The sequence below is a fragment of the Euwallacea fornicatus genome, chromosome 13 (genome assembly GCF_040115645.1).
Source record: "Euwallacea fornicatus isolate EFF26 chromosome 13, ASM4011564v1, whole genome shotgun sequence".
Lineage (NCBI taxonomy): Eukaryota > Metazoa > Arthropoda > Insecta > Coleoptera > Curculionidae > Euwallacea > Euwallacea fornicatus.
Window position 1 is genome coordinate 1,095,975 of NC_089553.1, and position 24,124 is coordinate 1,120,098.

General features: G+C 35.6%; 1 protein-coding gene across 15 annotated transcripts in view; it reads left to right on the plus strand.

Moving 5' to 3' along the window:
- The window catches only part of ASPP (Ankyrin-repeat, SH3-domain, and Proline-rich-region containing Protein), a 92,387-nt gene that overhangs the window by 35,703 nt on the left and 32,560 nt on the right, over positions 1-24,124 (plus strand). For 7 of the 15 annotated variants that reach the window (XM_066289022.1, XM_066289033.1, XM_066289024.1 and 4 more), the window contains one exon: positions 7,420-7,475. In XM_066289022.1, coding sequence (XP_066145119.1) covers positions 7,420-7,475 — 56 coding nt within the window. Of the gene's footprint in view, positions 1-7,419; positions 7,476-19,776; positions 19,909-23,538; positions 23,705-24,124 lie in introns of those variants that run through there. The other 8 variants (XM_066289020.1, XM_066289019.1, XM_066289036.1 and 5 more) reach the window with 3 other exon arrangements.

The following is a 24,124-nucleotide window of genomic DNA, read 5'->3' on the forward strand; positions in this document are numbered from 1 at the left end:
ACAATCTTCACAACTGGACCATTCTGAACCCTCTTTAACTCACAAGACAAATAAGACAATTCCACAGTCTTTTCTCTTTAATAAGGCTATTGAAGCATTTTTAAATGTAAAGGTTTTTTGCTTCGCATTCGATGAATGATTATCCATGAATAGACGTAAGTATTTTTGTTTCAAGGGTAGAAAGGCCAAATGGTCGATAATTTATTTTCTTGGAAAAATCGGGCTCGTCATATGAAACAATACACTTTAAAAGGCACATAAAAACTTTCTCGTCAAAATAAAAAAGTCCTTCATTGGACTAATATATAGCTAATTCTATAAGGTTTATTATTAATTTAGATAAATAGTAAATTTGAAAAAATCAATTTTTCTGAATGTCCTCCGTCAATTGGCGAAGCAAATGTCCATCTATTTTTGCAATTTCATTTCGAATCCGCTCTTTCAACTCCAAAATTGTTGCTGGACGACTTGTAAAAACTTTTGTTTGAAATATCCCCACTGAAAAAAATCGCAAGTTGTTAGATCGGGGGATCTCGGGGGCCAATTTAAATTTCTAAATCGAGAAATTACACGGTCGTCAAAAAAAGCTCGTAAAATCATCAGCGTTTCTGGCATATGAGCTGGTACTTCATCTTGCTGGAATAACATCGCGCCATTTAGTAATTCTCGTCTAGTCAGTTCTGGAATGAGACGCGTTTGCAACATGTTTATGCAACGCTCAGAATTAACTGTTACAAAAAGGGTAATTTTCATCTTCAAAAAAATGAGGATCGATCGTATCAAATGATGGTACACACGCCAAGCAACGACTTTTCGACTTTGGAGTTTTTTGATAAGTAATTCACGAAGATTTTCTGTTCTCTAATATCTAAAATTTTGTTTGTTACCACCGTTTAAGTGAAAGTTTGCAAATTATGTATGTCTGCTCGATGCCGATTTACGAATTCTTCACAAAATGTTAGCCTTGCTTCCTCATTTAGATTGCTAAGTTGATGCTCCATTTGGTCTTTGTAAGAATGAAATTTTAAATCCATTTGCAGAATTCTGTGGATGTTTCCCTTGGATATTCTTAGAGCAAACTATTGTCGATTAGCACATCTCTTAGGATTTCTTGTGAAAGCAGCTCTCACTCGTTCAATATTTGCAGGCGTACGCACCGTTTTTCGACGTGTAGGTTTTTTTATGTTTTGCAAAGAGCCATTTTCACGCCAATGGCGGATTCATTCGAAATTGTTTTATGTATTGGTGAATTAACTCTACTGTTGTTTCAAAATTGCACCGAAATGGACTTCGAAACTAAACCAATTTTAGTGTAACTTCCACAGAAAACACGCTCTTAAATTGAAAAATTTTAAATAAAAATTGTAAAACTGTATTGGAGAAATTATCCATTTGATCCACGAAAAAACAATTAATCGATTTCTTTAAAATTTATTAATGTTTAAGACTAATTGTCAAAAATGGTAGTTTTGTAACGATAATTTTTTCAACTTTTACTTCTGCTTGTTCGTCATTGGTGTAAAAATTCTCGCGAAATGTTTGCCAAAAAACTCCACAGTCTAAAAGGCATCGTTTGGTGTGGTGTAGCAACAATTCTGGAGATAAAAGAGCGGATTCTAAATGAAACTGCAAAAATAGATCGAGGTTTACTTTACGGGGTGAAGCAAAATTTTGAACTTAAATTATAAAAAGTGCATAGAAACTAACGAAGGGCATTTAGAAGACATTCAAAAATTGAATTATTATCTAAATTAATAATAAATCCCACAGAATTACCTATATATTAGTCCAGCAAAGAATTTTTTACTTTGATTAGAAAGTTTTTATTTGACTTTAAATGCATATTCCAATGTGGATATATATATATATATATACTAGCTGGGGGTAAAATTGCATAATTTAGTGCTTGGTCAAATGCCGTTTCCAAAATTTCAATTTTTTCGAGTACTTCCGAAGATAGCTGAATAAAACTAAAAATTGGAAATTTCCTTATATTGTGTAGCGATATTTGACGAAAAAGCCAAAACCACAAGTACATCTTCATTGCTGCTTATTGTCAGCTGCGCTACTTTCAGATTTGCCATCCGACGTGTCGCGTTTCGATCACCATCATCAACTTTAGTTTTTCTTATGGGCGTCACGTGCATTTTTTCAACGAAAAAATAGTTGAGTGACAAATCTGAAAACGTCATCGTATCCCTAAAAAAAAGTGGCAACGAAAGTGTGCTTGTGAATTTTGGCTTCCTTCTCAAATACACTAAATATATACAACAAAAATATAATACTAAAATGATAAAAATGATATCTCCAGTTTTTTGGTTGATTTCGTAAACACTCGGAAAATGCAAATTTTAAAAATAGCATTTGGTCAAGCGTTAAATTATGCTAATTTGCCCGCATTTAAACTTCTCATCTCGTTTAGTTTCCCAGATCCTAATGGTGAGGGTCGAATTTAAAATGACCTTTATGTGTATATTTAGTTATTTTTAGATACATATATGTATTTCTTTTCTACCAACTTTTTGATAACTCTTATTACATCTAACCTCTTTCCTCTATTCTTTAACTAACCGTCTCTAAAAAGATACATTCCTCATGAAATGGTTTTCTAGCCTTTGCCTTCTGTACGTTTCAAGTCATTCATCATTTTAATGAATCACACGACGAGGTACTTTCTTGACTCGATTTTTTTACTACTCCATACTTTCAAGTGTGCAAGCCTAACTGTGCACGCAACATCTGCTATATTACCACTTACAGTTGTTTTCCACGGCAGTTTTTCGCAGAAACATTTAGCTATGTCATCTCTTCATTCAATTCGTAATTTTCTTTAATAGTGCATGAGGACTTGACAGCTTCCATCAGTGAAGACTCTTGTACATATACCGTTTTACCTGAATCGCATCAAAAAGTAGCGGAAGAATGCGGCTTCGACGTTCCACCATTGAACAGTATCGGGCTTTTATCTCCATTTCAAGATTCGATCAATGGAAGAAAACGGCTGAGCGATCTCGACTAATTGAAATTAAATTAAAGTGCCTCGACCATATACTAAAGGAGCGAGCTATAAAATATCTAACGGGGAAACGTTTTTATTTTCACCTAATTTAATGAATTAATTAGTTTTACCGCTCAGTTGCAGTCAGTTTCCAAAAGCTGGAACTGACCAATGTGGCTAACGATAATTGATATATTGATTACACTTAGTTCTCCCCTGCACTGGTTTAGCTAGAAGCGACAGTAGAGCTTTTGCTCAAAACTTGAAAATATGATCAGAGGTTTAAAGACACCTAAAAAAGTGTCTGCAAGAATGCATACCTGAGACATATGTGATTTGGGCAATAAGCGTGATTCAGAAATGATGCATGTAAATGTGATGCAAATTAAAACAACCATCTAATTTTTAATTCATACCATTCCCGTGTGTGCACGTTATTTTAACGTTGCCCCCCTCCGAAGTTCAGCAGGTTGAATGTAAATTCTTTATTATACCCATTAAAAATAACTATTGGCAACAACGCATAATCGTCAACGGCCCCATCTCACAAACCACCATTTTTTGAAAAAGGTGAGTTTAAAGGTGATTTGTTCTTTATGTCATCTCGACAAAAAACAAACGCAATGTTGCCGCTTACTAACTTACGTGACCTTTAACTTCTGACCATTTTCAATTTTATTTGACGAATTTATTGACGTCTTCTGCAATGTATAGATAGAAACCAGTCGGTGCAGTCTCGCCATCTTTAATATCTAACAAATCTTCAGCATCAGCAGCTACCAAACCATAGATCCGCAGAAGACCCTTGGTCTGATTACCGCAATGAAAAGTCAGTGTAAGGGGTGGGGTCTCAAGTCCCATCCTTATCCCACTGATTTGTGAACATGCCATATCGTATCAAGGGTTCGCATAGTTTTTCCATTGCTCGATTTGCGCGAAAAACAGCAACGCAAAATTTTTGAAATTTAGCTGAAATCGTCCAGATGCCTACTTACATGGTTTTCAAATTTTTAACTGCAATATCTCGAGAACTAGTAGAGTAATTGCTTTAGTCAAATTAGTCATCTCGAGAAATTCTATAGACGTTGTAATTTTCTTTAGTTCTATTTATATTGAACTGAGAACTTAATAATTCATATAACCAACAGATATCAAAAATCATGCTAAAACTTCATCGAACAGTTTCATTAAAAATTGGACGATCAAACGCTGGTAGTGCTAGTATGGGCTTGGTAGTAATTGAAGGAGGTTACGAGGATATGGAACGATCATAGTGAGGTCAAAACCTAGTGAAAAACATGAATAAACATGAAATCTTAAAATTGGAGGGGGAAATCTTCATAAGATTCACTTCAAATCATGATTATATTCGTAAATTTATCAGTAATTAAGGAAATGTGGTGTAAAATTAGACGTAAAACGTGTGTAAAATTAGATGAGGCCCGGTTGAGAATATTTTATGATTCTCTACGCTTTTGAATTGCAGGAGTTAATTCTGACCTTTGCCAACACAGCTCTTTACTCTTAGTTTAATTATTCATATTTCTGGAAACTCATCTTTTTCTGGGAATTTTCCGATTAAATTGCTATATTTTTCTTAGTCACAAGACTTTCGATTCGGAGCAAGTTTCACCAAATTAACCAGGCACCCGACCCATTCATGCCGCCTCCTTGCTCTTTTAAATTAATTTCTTAATTCAATCTTAAAAACTCTCGGCTTCATATTCAGACCTTCAAACTCATTAAAATATTCGCGAATATATTAAAATGTTGCGCTTGCGAAACGGAGGAAAATGCAATTTCCCTTGAATACATGTGGCAGCTAGAGGCACCTATAAAGTCTCGGATAATTTCATCGAGGAAAGTATTTGAATTTTGAATAGAAAAGTTGCGCTTGAACTGGAAAATTAATGCACATTTAAAAATAAAAACTACTTTGCGGTAGCTCGGTATATCGAGATCATGGCATTGTTCTAAAAAGCTTGAGCTTCAAAGCGCAAAGATGTAAATAGTCAGACGACGAATATTATAGCACAAATTTAATAAATTCACCCTTAAAAATGATACAAATTCAAATTTTAAAAATGATCTAATTGAAATTTAGAAAATTGAACGATAAATATCCTTATTTAATTAAATTTAACAATTTAGTTAGAAAAACCTAATGGCGAGTTTTGAACATTGAATAATAATAATTATAATGCAGTTGGAAAAACACTAATAAATGAGTTCAACATGAATCTTTCTGAGATCGAACTTTTGTTGTTTCTAAAAACTTAAATTACTCTGTCACTACCAAATACGTTTCTAAGCGTAACTTCATTTCAGCTATAGAAGAAACAACTCAAACCTTTTCACAGGAACACTAATAAGAGTTTAAAATTAGGTCAAGAATAATTTTAGAGAAACACTTTCAAACAATTCTTTGCGAAAAAATAATGAGATGACAATACATTTAACAAACAAAGAACTCAATTAAAATGTCGACAATTAATATAGTTTCCATATTACTGCATTAAACCGAAAAACGACAACTCAAAAGTTTCCAAAAAGAGGAAGATACCTGCTCTTTGCCAGTTTTCAAAATCTAAATTCCAATGTCTCGGAAACCCTCAGAGCAATTACCTCAAAGAATAGGGCAAGTTAACTGCCTCGATGAGTTACATAAACATTTCTTTTAGTGTCGGAGGTACGAGATGAAGTTCGGACCTATTTTTGCGATTTTGAAAGTACTGTAAAATAGAGGTCTTTAAAAATGCGTTTGCCAAGCTCCGAAAATTCAGATGAGGAATTCAGAATTAATCACTTAATTAAACGAAAAATGACACCTCAAAATTCAAAAAACAGAGAAGTACTTGCCTTTTGTCAGCGCAAACCTTTAACTCCGATGTTTCAGGAACTCGAGGAGAAAATTTCAGAATGTTCGCGATATGTGTTAACAGTATATTTTCGTTAACTGTAAATGACCACTTTCCTAATAATTTTTGCTAGGTTCTGATGTTGGCTCGAACCGACACGTTAACAAGGGTTTTTCGTCCGACCTCTCAGGAAAAGGTGAAAGTTATTCTCACTTAGTTTTAACTGAGAAAAATGCGCGATTCCATCCCTACTTGAATGTGAGGCGTTATTTCCAACTAAAATAGAAGAAAAAAGCCAGAGGTATTGCAGAATAACCACTGATAATGACCGTATAAAATCGAGTTATGTAACACTTTCGCCGATAAAGCTCATCGCGTGGAACATGACTAGAAATGTGAACATCGTGGTGGTAACGACCTTGAGATGAGTTCACTTGCCTTTAGATGGGTTTTGCAAATTATGGTACGTTTACCAGAAAGTGGTGAGAAGCCCGGAAATAGAAGAAAAAATGAAAATTGGATGGCCAGAACATCGTTAATGAAAGAAGAAACGCATCCCAACATCTCTCTACTATTTGAGACTGGGTCTTGATGAGAAGAACTTTTATAATTACTGAATCTCACTCTCTGAAGCAAATTTCCACAGCGACCATCCTCCGGAGACTGGGAATTTAATTTCGGAATCCGCATCCCCGCCCAGATATGAGCTAAACGCGGTGTCGACAGTTTTATTAGAGAGAAACTTTTCCAAGTGTGAAATGGACACGAAATGCCAGCAGAAAACGTGTGCAGAACAATTCTCAAGTGACAAAAAGATGCTGCGAGGTTGCCAGAAACACAACATATCATCGTTCATATGAATATTGAATGAATTTGAGCTAAATTTCAATTGAAACTTCTAAAGTATCTTTAATGCCGCTGCCGGCTGGCTTTTCTAGGCGAGGGCCCGCATTGAGCCTCCGCAGAGAGGTTTTGGTTTAAAGTATGTAAGTAAACTCCCTTTTAGTTGTGCAAACACTCCTATGAACTCAAAATCCGATTCTTGCGGAAGGTTTTTTAAAACTTCCACCAAAGCAATAATTACCGCTTGTTTTAGTTGGTAAGTGGTTATTTACAATGGAAAGCAATAAAGCATCCGAATTTCCACATTACTCAGCGAGACAGGCTCGTTTGCATATAATATCGTCTGCGTCACCCGAAAATGATGGGAAATAGACTTCCATTGTGCGGAAATAAATGAGTTTCAACCGGCAGTAATTGCGAGTTTAAATCTAACTCATTATCTCTTTAAATATCGTAGCCATTTACCGAGATTCGCAGGGTCATTCGTCATTTTCCGTGCGGGAGTAAAGTGCCATCAAATGCAGATATTGTCTGCCTGTTATTAGGGATAAAAAGCGAATTGACAACGACACCCCATTATTAGTTGAACATGTTCGCCCTCAATTATTTAAAGTGCTTTGTGCACGAAATCGATTTCTACTGTATTGTTGTAAATTACGGCGGTTACTTCGACTCAATGAGGATTATTGTTACAGTCACTAATCAGTTTCTTTGTTGCAGGGGAGATCACCGAAAATAGAGATGGTATGAAGGAGCCCGAACACTTTGGTGAAACGGTAAGTGAGTATTAATAAAAATTTTACAGGCTCATAAACACGGCTATATCCTGAAAAGTTTACAAGCTGTTTATGTTCTTTATAAGCCGAAGGAACGTTACGTAAAGCTTCAAACTTTCGCACTAAATTCATGCAGCTTTTTAAACGCCCAGATGAAAAGTACTGTGCTTACAGCGGACGAAGTTAATTATTCTACTAAATCATACATTGTGCTAAAACGGTGAAAAAACAATAAGGCAGTAGCTGTCGGTAATTAACTTTTATATTTTAATTGAAAAATGTAGTTTTTCATTAAGCATGTAATAAAGTTTGGAAGGTTTGGCGTGATCTACAAAAAAAACTTTGATATCATCTTTTAACTTTGTTGAAGTTTTCGTTGACTTTGAAATGTTCAGTGGAACTAGCGTCCTTGGAAAAGATAAACTATTTAAAAATCTAATTTCTCCTTTAAGATTAGAGCTATAGTTTTTCTAATCTTTCTGCCGCGACTGCTGGGCAACCCTAGTTTTATTATTTTAACTGTACAAGTGTAGGCAAACCTGAGCTTATCCTTGTTCTGGGCAATTTTCTGCTCGTGCTCGTCTACCAATTATTATTGGAAATTAATTTTTACTGCGGCTTGTTTTCCGATTTGGTTGATCTGAGTGTCAGAACTTTTTTGCACCAATTGGTGAGAAATCGATGGTTTAAAGTTACCGTTTACCTCATTTGTTCCATAAAAATGTAAAGGGACTTGGAGCTCTCATTTTTTTATTTCATAAAAAAAAACCTTTTAATTAACAAGTATTCAGTTCATTACTAGCACTAATCAAATAGAAAAGAAACTGCAGCATATTTTTTCCCAATGATTGGATAATACTAAGTTGGCCCAATCCATGAGGAATTTCGTTCGGGCTTTTCCACATTCTCTGGGTATTCATAAAACCCAATGGCATTTCACGCGGTGGGCCAGCGCGTTGAAACAGTGATAATACATATTCAAGGCTGAAAAATGCGCAATGCACAAAATGTCTAACACTCAATCACCTATCTAAAACTGTCGTAAAGCAAAAAAATCTAATACAATTTTGAACGTTTGGCAACACCCTCTACGGTGAAATTACTCAAGATCTGACGTCATCAAGGCCTAGCTTCATTGACGTGCATACAACTCCACTATGCAGTGTTGCCGTTTTTTTATTACCCATTGCCAACCGTCAACACGGTTGGTTTGCGTAAGTGTTAAATGACCTTGTTCCGACACATTTACATGTTTTTTACAGAATTCTCACCCGTAATTTTCTTTCTGTCTGCGCTGCGAAATACCGTCAGGGCTCATGCACGCGCAAGTGAAATATACCTTGTAATATCCATGTGAAGTTAACCCAATGAGGAAGATCGTATTAGTAGTCTGTCGCAAGAATTTAAAACCGTGGAAGTTTTCGAAAATTTCATTAAACTATTGTGATATTGGGATTTTCAAAACATCGGCGTCCGGCACAAAATATTTTTCAAGCAATTTCAAACAACGAATGAAAATAGAGCTGTTTCCAAAAAAAAATCTGAATACAAAAGATATACCATAGCGGTTAATTCCACAAACTATAAACCAACTATTTACGAATATATGCATGTAGGTGTATGGTATATGAAGATCAGCACTGCCGAAAAATTAGAACATTTCTGCTGAAATAGTTAATAACGTTACCAAGTCGATAATGAATAAATAACGTGCAGCGCTGTAGTTTTTATATTCGTTGTCGGTTGTTTACGGAGCGCCCCACGAATATAGACCTCTATCCATATTTTAAAACTCTAGCTAGGAAAAAGTTGAAATTTGGGTATCGTATTAAAGTGGAGGTGACCTATTTGTTAAAAATGTTTTCATGAAAATACACTTCCGGATATACAGGAAATGAACGTCAGCTTGCTCATTTAAAATAGAACTTTCTGTATATTATCTCAAATTTCGATTTTGCAAAACATTCTCAATATTTTTCATGTATAATGCTCCATACCTAAATTTTACGGTTTTCGAGATATTTAGATTTTTCCAGAAAAAATAACAAGTGCAGCCTTTAATCAATTTTCTAATACTTTGAAAATTGCAGTTTCCATTATTTCGTCATCAACGATAACCTTGTTTTTTCTGTAAGGTGTTTTGAGAGAACCGCTAATTTTAAAATGATCTATTATGCGTTCGAGCACTTTTCATGATGGCTTCGCTTTTTCTAGATATCGAATACCACATGGCACGTTCTGTTTAATACTTTGTTACATCGACCATAAATATGAAACATAATGAGATAATCGTCTTTTGCATAATTTACAAGTGCCACTATATTTAAAAGTAAAGAACTAAACATTGAAAAAAAATTATTCAATAAAATTGTAAATGCTTAAGTTGAAGTATAGACAATTGAATTGAAAATACTACTTGTTTAGGATATTAAATGTGTATTCGTTGAAAAACAGAGGATTCCTATTTAAAAACTACACGATCTCTACAATTTTTGACGGAAAATTTTAAGCTATCTTTTTGACCACGCTGTTTGAAAAAACATAATTTAAGTCACTGATTTAAGGCTACTAAAGCATTTTCTACAACAACGCAAAATTTCATTGCAAAATACTTAGCTACTTGCAAATTATCAGAAAACACATTAATGCCTGCAACTGCTATTTTTTTTTAATTCAAAATATCTCAAAACCGTAAAATATAGCTATAGAACCTCATTTATGAAAAATGTTCATAATGTTTCGCAAATCCACATTTGATGTAACATTCAGGGTGTTTCACGTAAAATAAACGAGTCGACATTCATTTCCGGTATAACAGGAATTGGTATTTTTATAAAAATATTTTTAATGAACAAATGACCTGCATTTTAGTGTGACACCCAAGTTTCAACTGTCTCCAAGTCTTAGTTTGAAGATACGGAGAGGGGCTCATATTGGTGGGACACCCTGTATGTATTGTACGTTATGTACGCATCGGCCATATGTCGTCCAACATTTGTTATTCTTCACAGCAATAATTTTACAGTTCGTAACAAAAAGTTGTATTAGATCATACAACACATTCTACCAAACTACCTAGGCGAAACACCTGATTGCCTAGGTGAAAGGCATGTTTCTGAAGAAATTTGATAGCTTGCACGTCAAAAATATAAATAAGTGGCACTACCAGATTCGCCAAATAAAATGGAGAATTTGAAAATTGCGGAGGAACTACTACAATAGGCATCTGATAAATACGCATATTTGTGAGGGTGTTTTAACCTTAATGACCTTAACAACAGCCGGCTTAACGGTCCGGATACTTATCGGCCGCCGTTCGTTGAGAACCGTTTATCATGTCTATTTTGAGGTATGTTAAATGTACATAACAGTATCATGTAACCAAATTTGTGTAAAACCAAAACTGCGCCAGTTAACATCATGACTTGTTAAATGGTTCGTAATTATGCAAGTTGCGATTTAAACCTCAACACAGGAGGTTGTCAGTTTTATGCTTTTATGACAACATATTCATAAATTTTGAACTTCAACTGCAATTTTGTGCCCTTGTCTAGATCTGCAAAAGTAATTTCGCAATAAATTGGAAAACTGTAAAAATCGTGACGTTTCCGTCGTGTTTCGTTGAGTAAATGGACGGCATCTCTCTGCAACGATTTATCGCGAAAATGAAAGATCCGCCTCCTCCGTTAACGAAATTAAAAATATAATTTAACGCAGAATGCAAAAAAGGATCGCTCCTGTTAACTTTTTTGAGCCCATGTCTTAATTGAGCCATTATTAAAACTTTATCTAGCTCGGATTTTTCTAAATACTCTCGTTATGTCTGCGTAAACAATATCTAAAGAGACGGACAATCCGAGTTCTAGCGTTAAGGAGCAGGGCTTTTACTCCCGGATACGTCAATATTCAATATACTCCATTCTCAGGCCGGCCCTTAGTGGTGCATTAAGCACATAATCTAGACGAATGCTTGTCTGTGACTTATCGTCTAATTTCTGTCTCTATCTTCCTATTATTGCCTCGGGGCTATCTGGGTGAATCGGAAATAATGGAGAATCATTGATGTATGACGCCATTATTTTTGCTGTGGCTACCATTGCTCGACCATTGATCTAAGTTAAGTTGAGCATCGTTTCCCAGACTCATTAAATGCGTTTGACATACGCAGTACGACTCAATAAAAGGAATGCAGTTGTTACGAAAAACAAGTCAAACACCTGCTGACAAGGCGAGCGAAAAACGAACAGTCATTACGGTTGATACTGTACCGACGTTATCTGATGGCGACTCGAAACACGCAATGAACCGAAGACCAAAATAAAGCAAATATGAAACGATGATGATGATGGTGGTGGGTTCCATCAGACTCACGCAGTTATTTCGAATTCAAGGTCGGAAGTCTTTTTAACGACCAAACGGTTGGAACCGCGATTCGTACATTCCTAAACCGGATGGCCTTGAACTAAACAATTGCCTATCCTCCCAAGGACGCCACCGTGGTACCACTGATTGGGCCCAGTCCGGACGAAGAAGAGGAAGGAATGTGCGCTCGATGTTGCGTGCAACTGAGGAAATTTCGGTACCACTGTGATGACCACCCGCGATCAATTTATAGGTGCGATTGATAATATCCCTGTATCAATACAGTGTCTTAAATCTTTGGCAACACCGTTCGACCTGTCAGAACTTCATTGACTGCTTGACAAATGGGCGCTGCAAAGCTGCCGCTATCCAAATGAATGGTTAGATGGCATTCCACTATAAAAGGGGAACCAGCAGCGGACGTCATCGCTAAAAAAACATTGAGTCCGTCTATTTCAAGTCGGAGCTCTTCTATTAAAATGTCCTGATCTTGAAGTATGTAAAAACATATTCGCCTCTATAATCAGGTTTTATCATTAAATTCCAGCTAACTCACTAACAAAACTATTAACGTGACGTGTATAACCTCACGTCATCTCGAGAGTCAATTGTCGGCAAGACAAAAGAGAGTTACGCGGTTGCCATTTTAGTCTTTCTCTTATAGGAATTACCAATACTCACGAAAAAACAGACAGACATTTGCAAGTCACGTGAAATCAACTTTCTAATAATAATTATCAATCTCTTCCAAGCTCTAGCTACTTTAGCATTTTTCCGGGTTTCCCTTAACAACTATAGACTTTACAAACTTTCAGCTTCATGGTTGTTTCACGAAGGTTTCGTAATGAAGAGCTTGGCTGAAAGATTTAATTAACGTTCCTCATTGTTTTCGTTCAGCTCTCAAAGGGTTACCCATCTAGGATTAACTTAATAACCTATTTTGACTTGAAACCTAGCGAACTATTTTAATTTGAAAAAGTTTCTTTTATGTTGATATTTAGTGTGTTAATAAAGGTATTAGAATCGTGTAATTTGTGCACTAATTGGAGAGACCGAGAAATTCTCAATTATTGCGCAATTCCGGGAAGTTTGATAAAACAACGGAGTTGTGCTTGTTTTGTTTGTTTTTGGCTATAGTCAAGAAGTTAAGCAGTGAGTTTGTAAATTGCGGTTGTGCAGCAAGTTGGAAATGTGTTTTGCCATTTAAAAGAGAAGCGTTTTGAAAGCCAATAGTAATTAAACGCGTTCATTAAAACGGTTATTGCAATATATGATTGTGTCCATAGATTTTGTGGAATTAATGTCGGGTCAAGTAATCAAAAACTCGTGATTCTAAAATATTATATTATGCCACATGAAAAATAAATATTCATTTGCCGCATTGTTAAATGATTAATGCTCTTTGCTTTAAATTTAATATCGAAACAGCGCAAATAATGCCAACCGTAAACGAATATTAAATTTAACTTCCATCAATGAAAAATGTTGCGCAACCTGATAATGCACTGATTTTATTTATATTGTGTATTACACAAAAGCGTCTTTTCAAAATAGGAGAAACTGGAGCTGGGACCGACCCAACTTCCAAACAATTCCTTGACTTCCTTTGGAAGGGAAACACTAAAGCTTCAAGTGAACGGCCGTTTTTCAGAAAGCCTGATTCAGGGTCGGACTGGAACCCATGTCCCTGGTACCGGTCAAAAGGACCAAGCAGGGCGGGCTGGGAAGTTTCCATAAATAGTCCATTCTATGGCGAAAACGAACATTCTTTCACTCGTAAAAACTACCTGGCGAAGATACAAAGAAACTCACCACATCACTGACGGAGCTCATTGGCTTGGAACTATGTATTGAATGATTATGCCTATGTTCCGAAAAGCGAAGTGGTGCACAAGGTCCAAAAGTAGTCAAACCCATAAGTCGTATGTTATTTCTGTTGAAGAATTTATGAGATATGCTGGGCATTAAAACGTGATTTAATCGCCAGAACGTTTCATAAACATACCGACAAGCTTTGAGGGGATGTACAGCTGATGAAGACAAATATTTAGATCGAATAAAATTAGGTCCGAAATTGTTTCGTTTCCCAGATAGAGAACGTTTAGTTCCTTATTTTTTAAATATTTTTAAAAGTTTTAAATTAGCCAAACTCGTCAGATCACAGTGTTGCTTTTAGTCTTAGATCACATATGCTTTAATTCTTTTCTCCATTCTTCAACCATTCAGTGGAGCACTGTTAGTGTCCAGTCCACTCAACCCAATTCGATGCAATTCAATACAATACACAAAAGCATGGAACAATTTACTGAAAACCGAACCTACAGCAGCGGAAGAATTCTTAACTTACACTCTAAGAAAGAAAATCCTCTAGGACTACAACGGAAGACTTGTTAAGACTCCATTGTTTAAGGGGCGCTCCCCAGGGCCCCCGAAATCAATTTAAAGTGTATAGTTGTCATAGATATGATATTACAGCCCGGATTTTCGGGCTATCGCTTCCGATATCCCCGGGAAAAGGATACGGAGACAGGAAAATCCAATTTCGTCGTCCCCATTGTAAATTTAAACGAGTGTGATATTTCGACGTGGGTATTTTAGCGGCGAAAATGTATATAATTTAGGAAGGCACCCTTATTAAGTTAAATAACTCTCAAGAGATAGGAGAATGTCATAAGTTCGGTAACTATGCCTTTATTTTTTGTTGAAATTCCAGTATAATGTGGAGAAATCGATCGCTGAATATATATATATATATATATATATATATATATAACACATATATATATGTGAACATATGTGAAATTCTGTCCTCGCGACATTAGTTTATAAACCTATTAATTTCGAGGGGAATTTAATTATAATTAACTGGGAGACCTCCTAAGCTCGTAAAGCAGGTGTAATGCAAATTGACCTTTATGTATTATGTATGGGTAACTTGCCAAGGGTTATGTCGTTTACGTTGATGGTTAACGACCGGGAATTTCTGAAGGGTTATTTAAGGCAACATCTTATAAATTCATCTTTGAATTTCCTGAAATTACTAACGTATTCCTGCAATTCTTTAGACAAGTTTCACCTAAAAACCGCAAATAACAGTTATCAATCCTTAAAATGGAGTTCGAAATTATGATTTTTCACTTCAGCGAATCAGAGGTCATGTGGACAATTTGATAAATCGTAGCTCTCTATCTTTTAGTTCCCACATATTAGAAAAAGAGAGAACCATGACCTCTACATACTTATGAAGATACAACGCGTGATAATTTAAAAATCCTCTCAGTAGGCGGGGAACCGTAAACTTGGGTGTTTGTCAAGCCATTTCGTATTTACATTCAAACATTTGACTAGCGGACGAATTGTCATACCTCTGACATTTCAACGCCCAATGGAGCGTTTCGATCGGCTTTTATTTTGAAAGTAAGAAAATTAAAGAATTGTGAGGATTATTAACCTAAAGACCTTGGTCTCATTTCATCTTTTAGTCATTTCACAAATTGATGAAGATTGACTTTATAAACCCGAATTTTTTGATTAATTCGGGAACGGGCACTTTTGACATTTTTCAAAAAAAAAATATTTGTTTTTCCTTGATCAAGTTACCCACGACAACTATAAGATTCTGAAATTGCAATGAATCAGTGCTTCTCCTAATTAATTTTTCAATTAACTTACTGTGTTCTGGACTTGCAATTTAGCCTTAGTTTGTCTGTTTTTGCGCAAACCAAACTAGTTCAAATCCACTAGAAATGCCATGAACACTTATCGTGGTATGAGGTTCAAAAGTAAAAATTGTTTGACTTCAAGCCTTCGTTTACCGTCGCAGACGATCTGAGAAAAGGAACGATGTATATTTTCAATGTCAGTTAAAAAGGTCACTATCGAAAGAATGATAAAATATATCATTATAAACCGCAACTAAACTTCTTCTACTATTTGATGATGGGGCTCTGAATCATTTTGGATGTCTAAGCCAACGGACCAAAATGGATATTGTTTCGGTCTGGGGTTGCGAAACGATGAATATTTGAAATGTGCCGGTACTTCACACGGAGACCTCGGTACTTGTAGGTGTAAACAAACTGAAAGGAACGGTGTCGACGAAGGGCGTTTACAATGTAATTATAGTTGCCCCTAGTTCAATTAAGTGATTAATAGTTTTATATGTATATAGGGTCATTCACGGTGAGTGTCCTATTAAAAGTTTACAGGGTTCTAATATAGCTAGAGATCTGAAATTTTGGATTCTGATGTAATAGAGTTTGATCTGTTGAATTAAAATATTGGTATCGTTGCGACGTTGACAGATCTATGTGTAACTGACAACAACTTTGTTGTTTTAAATGACACACCCTATATTTTATTACATTTTCGAATTTCCCGGAAGATTTAAACTTCAGTTTATCTATCATATGCCATAGCTATGATGAAGCGTTTTCGAAGTAATTTTTTTTTACTGATTTGGCAACAAACAGCTCTAAATTGAAAAGCGCATATCTTTTCAGCTATCACAGCTAGAAAGCTGAAATTTGAGCTACAGAGTCTTATTAGTTATCTGTATCTTTTAATGTTATACATTTTTTGGATTTACATACAGGGCGTGGAAAAATTAGTGCAATGTCAGAAGGATATAAATGTGAGCATTAAATGAGAATCTTAAATAGAATACCCTATATTTTTGAATGGCATCTGAAAGATCAATAAATTTTCTATCGAAAAGTGTTATACATTAATATAATTGGTTTAAGTTGTTTTTGAGATATTGGCAAATATTAGAATCTTTAAGAGTAAAGGCACCACTTATTAGTTGATTCGGTTTGGAGGAGGCTATAATAATATATAATTATAAATTCATCACAGTGCAGCAGCTTCTTCCTGAGAAGCATTTAATCCGCTTGATCCAAATGAGCTCCAGAGAGCTACAAAAATTCACGTTCTGAATTCAATTCAAGAATGTCTCAAAGCAAACGGTGGCCATTTTCGGCAAAATGTTTAATTTTATTTATATTACGAAGATCTAGTTTATTATAAAGGATGTTACAGTTTCGTCTATTTTACGTTGTTAACCCGTAGCTTCCTCCTAACTGCATCAACTAATTAGTGGTGCCTTTTTCTCTCAAAGTTTCTAATATTTATTTCGAAAACGGTTCATCATAGCTATGGCATATGATGGATAAACTGAAGTTTAAATCTTCCGGGAAATTCGAAAATGTAATAAAATATAGGGTGTGTCATTTAAAACAACAAAGTTGTTGTCAGTTACACATAGATCTGTCAACGTCGCAACGATACCAATATTTTAATTCAACAGATCAAACTCTATTACATCAGAATCCAAAATTTCAGATCTCTAGCTATATTAGAACCCCGTAAAGTTTTAATAGGGCACTCACCCTGAATGACCCTGTATATGTATACTTTTGACCATTTGGGAAATAACGTAAATATGAATACTGCAGAGGCTAGTAATAATAAAAAAATAATACGAGGCTACTAAACTTATTTGTTATAATAATTTAAAAAATTAAGGTTTTAGGCCTCTGTTCTTAATTACTTTAACCCTTTAATTCTCAACGAAATTCAAAATTGTTATTGTTATTTTCGACTACTGTTTTGTAATTTGGGCATATTTGGACCGCTTTTGCGTGTCAGTAGTTGCAGTGAACATATCGTTGGCATTGGTGAATATGCGTGAACTCATGTTTCCATCCGTCAATATTATTAGTTCAAACGTTATGCTGTGTGCACTGTATCACTTGTGACAAATTCGAATTAGTCGAATCTCCTTTAGTTTATATGCGGACATTTATTTATTATAAAAATTTTATTTTGTGTTATTTAATTTTTAACGAAAGATGTGCATTTTATATGCTTTCAAGTTTCAGAATAAACTTTTTAATTCCTGACGGCGCTTATAAGTGCCTTTTTTTTAAATCAGTCAAAAACGTCAAAAATATGCAAAACGTGGGTTTTGCATTTTTTTTGACAATAACATATAGTAAATGAAACAAATAATGATGCAATGCTGATTTTTGTGGTTGTACAGAGATTTGGACACTAAAGGATTAATGTATGCTGGGAAAAGTTTTTGTCGCAGCTTCAGCTGATAATGAAAATACTATACATCCGTGCTTTGCACTGGGTATCCCAAAAATGATTTTGAGGGAAATAGTGTACTAAAGGATATCCCCAAATTCCATAACACGCATGCCGTAACAGTAGAGTTTCACAGATTCCATTTGCCTCGCACAATTCTGTAAATAAATTTTCCGCGGAGGATTTTTTTCCTCCAACTGTTACTGATGTCAACATGCCAGTGGTATACAAACAAATGAAAGTGGCAGGGTTGCCATGTTTGTTTATTTTTCGGTAATAATTAGAGTTGGGATTCCGCATTTTCACATGCGAAATTTTCTATTGCGATACACTCGCATCCTTATAAGGACAGTGACACTCAAATATGTACCAACCATGTAGCAGACAAAAAAATCGCTACTTATGTTATATAAACAGAATCACACCTACAAAGCTAACATTTCTTGTTTATTCTTGAAGGAATTCTCAAGGAGTGTCGACACAGGGCATGGTTCAGTTATTGCGACTTACAGTGGTGTTGCCTCTATTATTATTTTTTAACAGCACATTATTTTGGGAAAATTTTTTATCCACTTCTTTGTATGGTTGGGAGTTTTAAACTGGAGGATTTGGCTTAAATATCAAAACCATTTATTTAAATTAAAGCTTCCCGAGGCAAATCCGCGCGAGTTCCATTTAAAACGGCTCGCTTTGTATTTTATTGGGTCTTACTTATTTTTATCACTTTTTATGTACTTAATGGAATTCAAATGAACCGCTTGGCGGTTGAAGAAGAATGGAAATTAATGAAATTTCGCCTATTTAGCAAGGATAAAGTATTCAATTACCTTAAAACAATGCCGGACTTCCGCCTTCTTTTTCCCCCCAAGGGGGAAACTTTTACGAAATGTGAATTTACAAACGTATACCAAAGCATATTCCAATGAAATCACACACTCAATTTGCTCTCCTGGTTCCAAATTTGTTTCGATCCCCTGAATTTCGATGTTTATTACCTGCTGCCACTTTAAGCTAATCCCGGCATTCGCATTTCGTATGGGAAGTTTGTTAAATTTACATATTAGAAGCGAATTATGAAAGTGTGTAGTGAGTAAATGAAGTCACTGGATTTCATACTCCATTTGCCCGCTTGAAAATGTGGGATTAAACTGACAAAGACCAGCCAAGTTTGTTTTTAATGAAACCGGCTCTGTAATCCCGGCTGTGTAAGCTGGATCTGCTGGATATTTTGCATAATTTTGGATTCAAGGCTAAACCGTGAGGAATTTTCAAAAGAAGCAAGGTTGCGCAATTTTTGTTGAGGTAAACCGTAAAACAGTCACGCTAAAACCGATGTTCGCTTAGAGTGCAAATTTCCCAGATATTTATATTTTAAATTCTCATTTAACTTTTCGGTGATTTAGGTAATTTAGTTACGGTTGAACCAGATCTGCGGACCCATGGAGATTACACTGTCGGTGTCATTCAATTATGTTTAACACGGTTTTAATTCGTTATTTTACGGCTAGTTTTAAATTACCACAACATACATATGTTTTGGCTACCTACAACCTTCGGAAGAAATATCCATGTTTTACGAGAAATCAATAAAGTGTCATCTCATATCAGCCTCTACCAACTACGAAATAAATATACTTCCTGTCGAGGAAAATTGGGGTTTGCTTTGCGGACGGTATCATTTCCCTGACGTTACTAAAAATTTCTATAGAATCTGCTTCTGTTGTGCGTGTTTTACGGTTTGTCATATTAGCGCCCTATAGGAAAAAAAATCGATGTTTCAAAGCAATTTAATTCACAATATAACTTTGCAAATTAAGTTTTTTTTTTTTTGATTCTCCAATTTCAGGAAATTTCCCCTGGACGGCCACGTAATGAAAATCACTTTGCAGCGTCGCATTTCCCGCTCGTTTCCTGGCTAGTCGCACCTTTGACCCCATTAGAAGATTATCCGGATGCGGGGAAACATCAAACACATCAGGTGTGCAACCCAATGGATATTATTATTTGATGGGGGGTGATTTTCAATCTGTGCGACACTGGCCTATTAATTCTTCGAATAAAATAACGTATGTTAGAGGAACAAAGGCCACTCACTTTTTAACAACATACAAATTTCCTCATAGGCCTCACGTCACATTAACGTGTAAGTGAATGAACTTAATTACATGGTTATAGCAAACAACCTTGAGACGTAATTTGAGATTTTTCGATAAATTTGTTGTGCGTATCTAACGAACAGGTGGAACGGTCTTGGTTTATTTATTTCGGCTCCAAAGCCGGCGGGATATAAGAAGCTGACAAAGTATTGGATGGCCTTATTATTAAACTACTTCGCATTTGTATTCGTAGAAATAACGAGGGAACTAGCACGAAAATTATCATTTTCGTGCCACTTTCGTACATTATTATTTAAGATAATAAAACAAGGATTAAATTAGTTTTTAATTTGATCAAAAACAGGTTTTGAATTCATTTCAATGTCCGATAGAAACGTGGTAATTAATTACATTTGTAGAGTGTGCCCCGGGGCAGTCGTCTTAACAATACTCTCTACAGGCAAAATATACTTCCCTCCAATTAAGGGGGAAAATACGTATAGAACGCTTGTTTTTTAAGAGTTTTTTTTTCGCAAATTACTACATCGTCTGATTTGCAACTTTATATAGTTATTACTGACTGTAATAACTACACAACACTTTTTTTTAATACTTATTAATCGCAAAACAATGGCGGTTTAAAATGCACATGTCAACAATCTGCGGTATACTGTGGAAGTCAGTAACACCATCTGTAACAGAAGTACTGCCAAAAAAATCACTAATGAAACACTCTTTGCACTAACCTAAGAACCTACGAAGTTTTCAAATAAGGCACTGTCTAAAAAAAGGTTATATTCTCTTTAGAAATGATTGTTGATCATTTTTTTTATAACGTTAAATCAGAAATATTCGAGAGGTTTATACAAAGCTCAATGAGTTAAGGAACATTCTCTCAAAATTTGAACAAAATGGGTTGAGAAGTTTTCTAGTTATCGTGTACCACATGTGTATCTCGAAGTTCGAGAAGAACGCATTTAAACTTTTAGAGAATAATACAGAAGAAAACCTGAAATCAATTTCACAGTTTTCCTATTATTTTAAGGAAAAGAAAATGCTCAAAAAAAATTTCCTATATGCATTTTCCCTCCTTAGGCTTTGTCATTACCAACGTGTCACCTTAATAGTCGTATAGTAATTAATAAAGCAAAAAAAAAACAAATGTAACAATCATTATTAAAAATAATAAAAGTTTCCATTAAAGTCAATTGACAGTGTCACAAATAAATATTTCATTTCCCCCGCACCAGTTACGCCACTGGTTTTAGAAAGTTTAAAGTTATATACATGCTTTCACAAGGCCAAGAAGCTACAGAACAAAATACGCAAAACAGGACGGTGTCAATTAAGGCTTAATATGGAATCAAAACTGAAAAACGTAACAATCAAACAAGCCACTGCCGAAAAAAATATATAATTTTTCTATAGAAGGTGCTACGTCACTGCTTTTAAAGAGTTTAAAACCCTAAAAAATCCTTTTCAAAATTAAGGATTTATTGAAAATTTTGCTTCATGATTAATCTTGTTAACCTAAATTAATCTCAACTGTTACCAATAACTAATTGTAAAAGTTTTCATCCCTATGTCGTCATAAACGTGAATTCTCTGAGAAGGTGCTGGACCCTTAAGCAATTCAGCTCCCTTTCACTGATGTAACGTCCTTTTTCTCTTCAATTGCAATTAAACTTGCTCAATATCATTCTTGTTCGTCTCGCATTGATTTCGGGACTTAAACGATTTCGACGTTAATCGACGAATTTCGTCGACGAGACAAACTAAGTAAGCTTTTATACTATCAACGATCCAGAAGCAATGGATGCAGCAAACAATTGCGGACATTCCACGAAAGTTTGTCCCACGTTTCCGACGGAGGGCCGCCATTTATTAGTGCCCCTATGACGTCATTTTGTTGCCAGAGATGCGTCATGCGTCGGTGCAAGGTGGCGTCGTTTCCCGCAATTTCTCTTCCATAGATTAATGTTTTATGTGCCAAAAACGGGGACAAAACTACAATAACGATGCGATGCCCAACTTCTTCTAGGTTGTTGCTTCAAACTTAAACAATTTGACTTGGCCTCATTGAAGTAAACGGTTTCTAGTGTGAGCGTTTAATGTTTGCATAAAACTTAATCCGACTCTTAGAGTGCCGGCAACAGTAACTACACTAACTGTTCCTGTAGATATCAGAAATCCCAATGCGCTTTCCGCTAAATTAAATGGATTTGAGTGCCACTCGGAGGTCCGATCCCGTTTAACGTTCCCAGTATAGATGCAGTTTGAATGTTTCATTTAATTTTCGTCCCATAATCCACCCATGCATGAGTCAAAGTTGCCAGCAAATCCGAAAGAATGCAACTTAATCACCTACGTGAACTATTGCTAATCGTTTACGCTGTTTTCCTAACAAGTATTAATTTACATTAATGGCTGTGTAATAAAATGGATTTCAGTTCAGGATTTTTAGCATTTACGCAGAAATAGATACAATGAATATCAAATTACAAAATGGAAATTTACGAGCAGATTTGCTTGGTAACCGTTCCATTGGTTGCAGTTGGTTATTACGGAGGGAGAGAAAGAAATTGAGTGTAAGAAGCTGCATGCAAACCAGACCACTTGGCAAAACCACGTATGATTGTTTTGCTTCATTTAGATTAATTATTTGCTTTATTCCGCAACTGTTTATGCTCAATTTCCCTCATTTCTTTTAATACTTCCTGATATTCTTAAGCAAGTAGTTAGTTCACATTCATTCTACATACCTTAGCGTAAATGCCAAATATTCAACTTCGGCTATTTCTCGTGGAATATCAATTTTCTCGCAGAAAATCACTTTTTATTTGGTAAAATAAGATTTCCTGTGTTGTATGACACCCGCCTACATAATTTTATTATAAAACGTTTTCTGGCTTAAAGTGGTAACAATTTCCTTTCGAGGAAATCTGAAAAACTCAGTATTAAACACTAATTTAACTTTTTGAAACTTCGGCTGTTCTATTCGCAGTTTAAGAGTTCGCTAACGATATGTTTCTCTAGGAGGAAGTTGGGAAATTTCGTCGGAACACTGTAAACTTTCCATCTTAACAATGTCGAGTCGAACGCGCGGCTTTGTTTTCCTTTTTCTGTCGCATAAAGAGCCGAAGGAAACTACGTTTAAATCTTTTCTTCGTGGGCTGAAAAACTGTAGCCACCTTGGCGAGCCCCGACAACAGACGTGGAAATTGGAAAGTGGCTTTGTTTGCGAACTGGGTTAAGATGAAAGTGACGTACCTACTGAGTTCAGAAAGAACTTTTAAATGTGAACTGCAACACCATGCGAGTCTTTATCAGCGGATCAAATTTCGTGTCTGTTTAACGTTAGTCCCAAATCCACCCACTTTAAACGGTAAAAAAGCACCTCCTTTTGTAATAACACTACTTCACTAATGCTGGAAAGTAGTCCAGACAGTCACGTGACGGGAAAGCTAAATATACACTGACAAAACTGGAGTGCTACCGTGATTTAGTGCCGGTTGGTGTCCACTCCCGTACAAATCAACTTTTTAATTAATTCCGAAAATTCTAGATCTACCTCAATAAATGGCCAACAAAGGTCAAGAATGTGAAGATTTCGGTAAAGCGGTGGTTACAAAGGCCGAACGACTTCAAAGGGCGCTACGCTGGGCGGGCTTTAAACCTGTGAGTAAAATTTATTACTTTGTAATTTGGCTTAATTGCCATGTTTAATGCATGAGAGCTGGATTAAGTGAGATCCCCCCCACAGGGGCGGACTAGTGAAAAGCACTGCCTGTTTGATGTTGATGAAACAATAAGACGTTCCAGTCCATTAGGTCTACTTAGAATCTTGGAACTATAAAAGGAAATGCGGAAAGCGTCAATCGTGGCTGCATCGTAAATTTGTAGTAAAGGTCAGAAGTGCATTGATTGGTACTTTCATGTGATTTGTTTGTTGCATGTAAACATGGACGTAATTGGCATGAAACACGTTTCGTATTTGATAGGAGAAGTTGCTTGTTCTTTCTCTTTTATTGTCTATGGAAAGATGATCATCAACGATGGAAACATAATCAATGTTATAGAACAATACCCCCCCTAATT